At 41.3% G+C, this 10,045-nt stretch overlaps 1 protein-coding gene across 1 annotated transcript; it reads right to left on the bottom strand.

Annotated features, from left to right (window-relative positions):
• Positions 1-3,025: 3,025 nt before the first annotated feature.
• On the bottom strand, positions 3,026-9,814 carry nkx6.1 (NK6 homeobox 1). Its single transcript, XM_063890033.1, has 4 exons — positions 9,682-9,814; positions 7,422-7,919; positions 5,546-5,718; positions 3,026-3,626 (listed from the first exon to the last, which is right to left on the bottom strand). Exons 1-4 carry the CDS (start codon positions 9,812-9,814, stop codon positions 3,387-3,389), a joined length of 1,044 nt encoding a protein of 347 aa, XP_063746103.1. The 3' UTR covers positions 3,026-3,386.
• Positions 9,815-10,045: the final 231 nt, after the last annotated feature.

The raw sequence follows: 10,045 nt of genomic DNA, 5'->3' as shown, positions 1-10,045 counted from the left end.
TACATCATCATGTGACCGTGCTGTAGTTCCTTTATAGCCCAACATTAGCCTCCTTTAGCTTAGCGGTGGAGACGTGAAGTCATGTGACCGTGCTGTAGTTCCTTTATAGCCCAACATTAGCCTCCTTTAGCTTAGCGGTGGAGACGTGAAGTCATGTGACCGTGCTGTAGTTCCTTTATAGCCCAACATTAGCCTCCTTTAGCTTAGCGGTGGTGACGTGAAGTCATGTGACCGTGCTGTGGTTCTTTTATAGCCCAACATTAGCCTCCTTTAGCTTAGCGGTGGAGGCGTGAAGTCATGTGACCGTGCTGTAGTTCCTTTATAGCCCAACATTAGCCTCCTTTAGCTTAGCGGTGGAGGCGTGAAGTCATGTGACCGTGCTGTGGTTCCTTTATAGCCCAACATTAGCCTCCTTTAGCTTAGCGGTGGAGGCGTGAAGTCATGTGACCGTGCTGTGGTTCCTTTATAGCCCAACATTAGCCTCCTTTAGCTTAGCGGTGGAGGCGTGAAGTCATGTGACCGTGCTGTGGTTCCTTTATAGCCCAACATTAGCCTCCTTTAGCTTAGCGGTGGAGGCGTGAAGTCATGTGACCGTGCTGTGGTTCCTTTATAGCACCAACGTTAGCTTGTTACTTCAGAAATCATAAAGAGGTTTAATATCTGGAGATGTTTGTTTGACTTCTTTCTCTTTTCTGAATCTCTGTAGTCATTCTGCAGGTCAATGGAGGCTCCGCTCAGTGATACTCCTTCTCCTCATCATCATGGAGGAGCCTCCTTATCTCCGGCCTGCAGGCTGTTGCAGGGAGATAAGGACCCCCCGACACATGTCCTTGTATGTAATCTGCTAGAGAACATGGATCCTTCAGAGGTCTCTATAGAGACATCAGTCTGAGCAGCAGGTGCTGAGCTACAGGAGAGCCACCTGCAGCTCCCTGACACACTGCAGGTCTGATGATGGGTGTTAAAGTATTTCTGTAACCTGCTTTCTGTCAGACTGAAGGAAACATCTTAAATCCACAGTATTTGTTTATTTCATTCAAACTGTTTGTGTCAGATTTCATTTGTCAGCCTCATTTGCATATTTTTGCAGCACCTCTTTAACCCTCTGTCTGAAACCAGAGCCAGTCTGCTCTGATGGTCAGCTGTCCGGCTCTGTTGTGATTGGTCAACCGCTTAGCAATGTCCCGCCCCACCTACGATGTGGTGAAGTAGTGATGTCACTATGTTCAGGAAGTAAACAAAGGAGTCATTTTCAGATTTTTTTCTACAACATTTTCAAAATGTATGAACTTTTTATTTGTGTATCACATCGGATATTTCTCTCTCTGAAGATGCTGCCCACATTGTTCCAGCCTCGTGATTCACTTCATCACTGAAGAGGAAATGAGTTTTTCTGATTAATGATCCAAAGCTCTGACTCGACGTGGAACTAGCACCCCAGGCTTTATGTTTTCTGGAGGCTGGTAGTGGGGGGGGGGTGCATGCTGACATGAAGTGAACAGATGCTGCAGGGTCCCTGAGGGGGGGGGGGCATGTTGTTTACACCTGGAACACAGAAAGTGATGTCGCCGGCTCAGAGAGCGAGGGTGATGTTTAATCTGCACAGATTAAATCTACAGTTCTGTCATACTTTCTTTATTCATTTTTTATAACAATATTCTAATATTTGATTCAACTATTAACCAGTCTATAAACATACAAATGATCTGTTTCACTTTTATATTTCCTGTTGTATTCCCTCCTCTGGGACAGGAAACTGGAAGTATTTAACGCCTCCATTGTTTCTGTGTTTATTTCTCAAGCTTCTTTTCTCTTGTTTTAATTTTTTCGGATAAAAAGTCACCTTCTAGCTGCAGAAAACCACCGCGTCATGACTCAAACTGCCGAGTCACAGTGTGAAGGTCAGCCTTTTAGTGCTTTTTAATTTAATTACTGATTATTAAATCTGAGGGTGGACTGATGTTTTAGAGCAGGGGGGTCCAAACTACAGCCCAGGGGCCCCCAGCTAATTCTAAAAGTATTATATACTACGGCCCCACCTGAAACTTGAGCTTGTTTTACTTCTTACACATATATGTGAACAGATATTACTCAGCAGTATTCATGTGTTATTAGGAGCCCACTGTCAAATCAATTCAGTCAATTAATCCAACAAATGAGAGAAAACCCTTAACATTTGAATGCATGTTTTATGTTTGAATTGCAGCTTCACCGTGAATTAATCGAATACAGAAATGAAAATAAAGATTGTGTTTTTTCATTTCTCTGTAAAAATGCTGATTTAATTTTTAAAAATCTGCATGTTTGGTTTTTATCCGGCTTGAAAAATACATACTTTAAGATTGTTCTTTTTGTGGTCGAAACACAAATGCTGCATTTAAAACCTTCCAGAAGTTTCCATTTCTTCATTAATGAATGTATTTTATCTGCAGCTCAGATGGAGGATTGATTGGATGAGCAGCTGCTGAGACGCCTGGCTGCTTTTAATCAGAGCTCTGAATCTGCCCGGCAACACTTTTTATTATTAATTCTCACTTTAGTGTTTTTTAATTATTAAACGCCTCTGTTTTATTTAAAGACCGGTTAATAAAATCATTTCTTATTAATATCTGATCCGTAAAAAGTATCAGAAATGTTTTAAAGTTTGAATTTAAGATTAAAAAATTCAAAACCAAAAACAAAATGATCTAAAATGATCCCAGCAGAATATCCCATAATAATAATACATATGATTATGCGATATTTGAAAACAGCTTTGCAGCAGAAAAAAAAATGTATTTAATTAAATCAGATGATAAATGGACTGTTAAATTAATGAATTGGTTAATGACTAAATGACGTCATTAATTAATGAGTGAGTCAATTAACCAGGTGAGTTAATTAAGGCGTACTGATGGGGGGGGGGGGACAACAGGAAGTATTTGAGATTTTATTAAATAAAAGTGCATTACATTTGAACCCGCCGTGATACACAGGCTTCACACACATATAAATAATGGTGGGGGGGGTATGTACATGTGGTGCGTTCAGGAACCGACTGGAGTCTCTGCAGTGAATACAAAAGGAAATGAAAGCTGGTCTGTACAAAAACACGGAGAGTCACAGCGGGGGCTTTTCTTATTTACAAGAGTCCAAATCGAAGCCTGAGGTCCGTCGAACAGGATCCGGAGGTCCGTCGAACCGGAGCCGGAGGTCCGTCGAAAAACCGGAACCGAAAGTCTACCGAAGAAGAACCGAACGGATCCATCGGCTTGCAAAAAAGAAAATCCTTATAATCTGAAAATGTGCAACTCGGAGAGTTCGTGTTCACCTCCAGAAACAGAAATAAAAACAAATAAAAACAAAAGAAATTAAGAATAAAATAAATGTAATTTTTTATGTGCAGATTAGGAGCTGTCATTGTCCGAAGCGTGCAGCGCGTGCACGGGCTTGTGCTTCTTGAGCAACACATGCAGCTTCTCGTCGTCAGAGTTGGGGTCCAGAGGTTTGTTATAATCTTCGTCCTCCTCCTCTTCATCAGACCCCCCCTTCAGGCGCTCCGTCTCAGAGTCCTGCTTCTTCTTCGCGGTCGCCATTTCCGCCGCGTGCTTCTTCCTCCACTTGGTCCTCCGGTTCTGGAACCACACCTGTACGCACAGATAACCCACACATTAATAAACTCGGTCATTAACACACACACACACACACACACACACACACACACAAACACCTGATGCAGCGGTCTGCAGGGTGAGGGAGTAAAGAGACGCTCTCAGGCAGAGTGGGCCCGGTTTGGCTTTCAGAATCTGAACCTGCAGGAAACCTGGCGCAGAGCTCCTGGTGAGCAGGATCAGCTCCTGGATATGTAAACTGAAAATATCAGGATGTATTTCCACACACACAGACCAGCTGATCAATCACCTGAAGACATGAGTCACACTTTTTACTTTTAATTTTTACATGATGTTTTATTTATTTCGAGCCGTAACAAATCAACACTGTGGAGCAGAGGTCCGCTCTCTCCTTCAGACCCACAGGCCCAGAACAGAGTCCGGTCCTTTAACGCTGAAATTAAAACCTGTATTTGGGGCTCCAGAAAGCCAGCTGTGCAGCAGTCCTCTGCCTCTGCCTCCTCATAGAACTACCTCCCGGGTTCACTCAGACAGAAACACACAGAGTCCGCTCCTGTCCTCCGGCTCTGTCTCCAGGTCCACTAACTGAGCCTCAGGATACAGAATTCAAACACACAGAACTCACTTTCTGCATGAGTTACCATTGAAAACTCACTCGGTGTAGGAGTCTGTGTGAACAGGATTTATCTGAGACTCTGAAGGATCAAAATAAAACTCTATAAACTGAAGTCAGTCAAAAATATATTCGGTGCTTCAGAAAACTATAGAATAAACCCCGCAGAGTTCTGATCTCACAGACCTCAGAGTCAGTCTGCAGGATGAGGGAAATAAAAGCTGTGATATTTGAAGTTGCAGAGACACGGGACGGAAGGGGGCTCCTGAGACCTGGACTCTGCATGGCTTAATAAAAAACGATCAGATCCGGTGCAGCAGAACCACAAACTGAAGAATCTACCGGATCAACAAAAAGACTGAGACAGGCAGAGCTCTCTGTCCCGGGGTTCTGCAGGTCCAAACCCTGGCACTAAACTCATGCTGCAGGAGGAAGGAGTCTACTTTTTACTTCCCGCGCGGCAGACAGCCCCATGCGCTCACACACGGCTCCAGAGGTCCGGTCCGGTCCGGTCCGGTCCGGTCCCTGTCCTCCTGGTTAATGTCCTGGATCTGGATCAGAGGAATATGTCCCTAACCCTGCAGAACCAGCTGCTCCTGATTTACAGAAACTCTGTAAGATTCATAACGTCTTACTGCATTAAATGAAATGTATTTAAAGAAGTTAAGCTTCAAAATAACATGAGTTAAAGTGAGGTGATGGGGGGGGGGGGGGGGGTTAGGGTTGGGGGGTATAGTTTACATACAATCAGAGGAAATGTTGAAATACTGAGTAAAGGAGCAGGGTGTGTTTAGAGAATACCTGACCAATGAATTCAGTTTCTTCAGTCTGGAGGAAGGCGCGTTTAAGACACTTTAAACCTAAAATCGCTTTTATCTTTTTCAGGATTTAGATTTTTGTAAAAGTGGATTTCTGAAATGCATTTTAGGAAATGTGTTTTTGAGTCAGAATGGATTCATTCATGTTATTTTGAACGCATTAAATTCAGTGTGTTTTTCAGAATCATTATTTTGATCTGCAGGTTTTCTCCTGCTCTTCAACACACTGAATGCATGTTGAGAAGTGTGTGTTGTGCGGAGTGTTTAAACCTAAGTATATCTGTTGGATTGTTGAATGCCTGAGGTGAGATGTAGCTTGGTTCTGCCTTTTTTTCACCGTGCAGAGAGCATGTTGAAAATGCATGAGAATAAACATCATTTAGGAGCGTGTGTGTGTGTGTGTGTGTGTGTGTGTGTGTGTGTGTGTGTGTGTGTGTGTGTGTGTGTGTGTGTGTGTGTGTGTGTGTGTGTGTGTGTGTGTGTGTGTGTGTGTGTGTTCGTACCTTGACCTGGCTCTCGGTCATTCCCAGAGAATAGGCCAGCCTCGCGCGCTCCGGTCCCGCCAGGTATTTGGTTTGCTCGAAGGTTTTCTCCAGAGCGAAAATCTGCTGCCCGGAGAAAGTGGGCCGGGTGTGCTTCCGCTTCCCGTCCTTATCCAGCAGCACCGAGCCGTGGTCTGCAGCAGGAACACACACTCTTGTTAATAAACACCAACACACACACACACACACACACACACACACACACACACACACACACACACACACACACACACACACAAACACACACAAACACACTGGAGGCAGAACACCGTAAAACAGAGAGGCGGTTTCTGCAGACATTCAGGATCTCGGGGAACCACAATGTGCTAAAACATCATTTATGCACCAATAGGAGCAGAAGGAATAACGGTGCGCGAGGTAGATACGACTTTGAGGAATTAAGTGCATAAAAAATGGTCCAAAAAAGTCCTTTGAGACAAAAGAGCATGACGAATAAAAACCGCACATTCACAATCTGAGAGAAACTGTGAATGAATTAAAGTGATGCAGGAACATTTAGACATTAGTAAAAGTGATGCAGGAACATTTAGACATTAGTAAAAGTGATGCAGGAACATTTAGACATTAGTAAAAGTGATGCAGGAACATTTAGACATTAGTAAAAGTGATGCAGGAACATTTAGACATTAGTAAAAGTGATGCAGGAACATTTAGACATTAGTAAAAGTGATGCAGGAACATTTAGACATTAGTAAACGTGATGCAGGAACATTTAGACATAAGTAAAAGTGGAGAGGAATAAACACAGCTCGTTTTCCCCACGAAGTTGATGAATCGCGGTGATAAATTAATTGAATTTGGCTTTAAATTATTTCAGTATTTCCTCTTTATTGATCAAAATAAGCAGACTGCTCTCCGGCCTGCAGAGACTTTATTATCTGAAAGGCTTTTATAATTTACATATTTACACTCCGCTTTTCATTGTGTTTCTCTGTGTGCAAACAGAGGGTTTGAACAGGAAGAATAGAGAGGCTCTGAATGTGAAGGACCACCTTCAGCTCTGATTCGTCTGATTTGTTTTAAATGTAAATATATTTTAAGAATCACCTGTTTGCACAAAGAGCATTTTATTAGTCTCATACATTTAAAGATGCTTTCATATTTAAAATGTGAATATATTAACTCTTAAGGAAACTAAGTAATATTATTTAAATGAACCAGGATGCTTTTTTAATCACTGAATTAATTTAACGAATATCCGGGTTGTCTCCTCAGATATTCAATATAAGATATATAATATATATTATATAAGATATATAATATATATTATATATCTTATATAATATATATTATATATTATATAAGATATATAATATATATATAAGATATATAATATATATTATATATAAGATATATATTATATATCTTATATATAATATATATCTTATATATAAGATATATATTATATATCTTATATATAATATATATTATAAGATATATAATATATATTATATATAAGATATATAATATATATTATATATCTTATATATAATATATATTATATATCTTATATATAATATATAAGATATATAATATAACATCTTATATTATATATACTAAATATTATATATACTATATATTTAGTATATATAATATAACATCTTATATTATATATACTAAATATTATATATACTATATATAATATTTAGTATATATAATATAAGATGTTATATTTAGTATATATAATATAACATCTTATATTATATATACTAAATATAAGATATATAATATAAGATGTTATATTATATTATATTATATCTTATATTTAGTATATATAATATAATATAATATAAGATATAATATAAATCAGTCTCACGGGGGGAGCAGGAGAACCGCGCGTCCCTCCAGTGCGGGGGGCTCTGCAGGACCCCCGGCCAGAAGATGGGGGTCCGGCCCGGCAGTTCCGTCAGGGGCTTCGGGTACCGGGGGCTGAAATAGAGCCCGGGGGGTGGACACCGGGGCAGCGCAGAGGACAAGAGCCCCGGGGAAGAGGACCCGCCGGGCAGCAGCAGCGCAGAGGGCCGGCTCAGGATGTCGTTAATCCCGTGGGGGGTCGCGGAGGAGAAGAGAGCCGAGGAGCAGCTCTTCAGGCCCGGGGAGGAGCCCGCCACTCCGCCCGGGTTCGGGGAAGTGGAGGAGGACCCGGATCCCGGGGAGGAGAAGGCCGGGTACAGGGGGGGGGTCTTCATCTCAGCCATGCTGTGTAGAGCGGCCAGGGGGGGGGTGCTGAGGAGGAAGCTCTGTCGGTCCATCGCTAACATCACAACCAGGACCACCGGGAAACTGGAGCTCCAAGACCGGCAGCACAGTCCATCTCAGGCCGGGACATCCAGAGAGTGTGTGAGGAGAGAGTGTGAGGGGTGTGTGAGGAGGTGTGTGTGAGGGAGAGAGAGAGAGTGTGTGAGGAGTGTGTGAGATAATAAAACATGATCGTGCTGTCTATGAGATGCACAGCAAACTTTACTCAGGACACCACGGGGGGTGGGAGGGAGGGTGGTTACGCTGATTGGCTCATCAGAAGGTGACGTAGGCCGCTGGATTTAGGGGAGCCTCCTGATTGGCTACGAGGCTCGACACTAATCCTGGAAGAGCTAATAATTCATATAATTAATCAAATCTGACATTAAGGTTATTTATTTAAAGGATCAGTTTTCATTAAAAATGAGAGTGATTTTTTTATGTTTGAATAATAATTAGTTCAATTTAATTCTGTAAATGTATTTATTTATTCGTTGTTAGAAATACTCTGTTCTCTCCCGGCAGTTTTTTGTTTGAGGTTTCACAAATTATGCAGAATATATTTGATCATTAATATGAATTACCTTTCTTTGCTTTTCATTGTTAGATTATGTATTTATTATTTAGTTGTGTTAATATCATTGTTTAATTACTCCTTTTGTGAGTTTTTAGATTAACATTCAGATTTCTTTTATCGTGGCAAAAAGCTTCTTCACATCGTGTCCAGCCGGCAGCAAGTGTGCTAGCAGATTAGCTCTTTAGCAGTTGTGCTAGCTCGAGGCTCAGGTGACCCTCACCTGCAGGTCATACGTTGACTTTGAGAGTTAGCTAATGCTGACCTTTAACCTACATCCCTCCAACAACCAGCAGGGGGCGGAAAGAAGACCGACTGTATAGAAGTCTACTACTACTGATGTTACTTCAGCCAAATGACAAAATATAAGAAAAAGGACGAGGAAGGTCTGAAATCAGATGCTAAGCTGCCAAAAAAAGAGGCAAAAAACGACGTAAAATAACTATTAAGTGAGAAAAACAATGAAATGGGACAAAATAGAAGTTAAAGAGTCGAAACATGTCTACAAAGATCGCAAAACCTTAAGGCAAGTCACACAATATCTGAAAATATCAAATAAATCACCAAAAGAGACAGGTTGATCATAAAGATCCGCAGAACAACCAATCAGAGATGCAAGATTATCAAAGTGAGAAACTGTAAGAAATATCAACGTAAATCATGGATCCTCACTTTACAGAGAACACGTCTCTACTCACAGAATGGATTTACAAATGCACACTAAAGGAAAGCTCATTTCAACACCGAGAGGAATCCTCTCATCTGAAGATGAAACAGCCTCAGTCTGAGTTACTGTTCGCTTTCCTGTCGAGTGCAAAAGTTCAGATTGTTTGTTATTTCATATTTAATAAACATATTAAAGTCTTGACTTCCTGTTGGTATAAAGGCTCATTTATGTTTGTGGAAATTAACCTGCTATCATGTTTTTCCATGAGAACATAATGATGATCCTTTCATTAAGATGTTGGTGTTTATTCAAATTCATAACATCTGGGATCAATCTGTAAAATCGCTCAACCGTTGTTCCTTTTTTTATTCAGAATCAGGTTTACTATTGACCATCATTTTCAGAACGCAGTCAGACTTGTGGAGTTAATTAGGATACAGTTTTTTATAAAGTTGCTTCAAACTCATTTGGGAGATTATTTATTCTGTATGCTTTATAAAGAGTCAATCCTGGAGGACAGAGGTCCACACCTGAGTGGTCAGGTGGTCTGCAGGTACTCTTTATTAAACCCGTCAGAGAAAGTTGTCTGTTAAGAACCTGTGATGTGCAGAGCAGCAGCGCCCCCTGCTGTGAGACACATCACTGCACAGGGCAGGGCAGCAGCGCCCCCTGCTGTGAGACACATCACTGCACAGTGCAGGGCAGCAGCGCCCCCTGCTGTGAGACACATCACTGCACAGGGAAGAGCAGCAGCGCCCCCTGCTGTGAGACACATCACTGCACAGGGCAGAGCAGCAGCGCCCCCTGCTGTGAGACACATCACTGCACAGCGAAACTGCCAATGGTTTGATTTTATACTTCTCCTTCACTCCATTCCAATCTTTATTAGATTCGTTGCTAATGACTGAATATAGATTAGGTATTTTATTTCGACAAATGTATTACCATTTCAAAGTGCTGA

The sequence above is a fragment of the Eleginops maclovinus genome, chromosome 8 (assembly GCF_036324505.1).
Source record: "Eleginops maclovinus isolate JMC-PN-2008 ecotype Puerto Natales chromosome 8, JC_Emac_rtc_rv5, whole genome shotgun sequence".
Lineage (NCBI taxonomy): Eukaryota > Metazoa > Chordata > Actinopteri > Perciformes > Eleginopidae > Eleginops > Eleginops maclovinus.
This window is presented reverse-complemented; position numbering and strand designations above follow the sequence as displayed.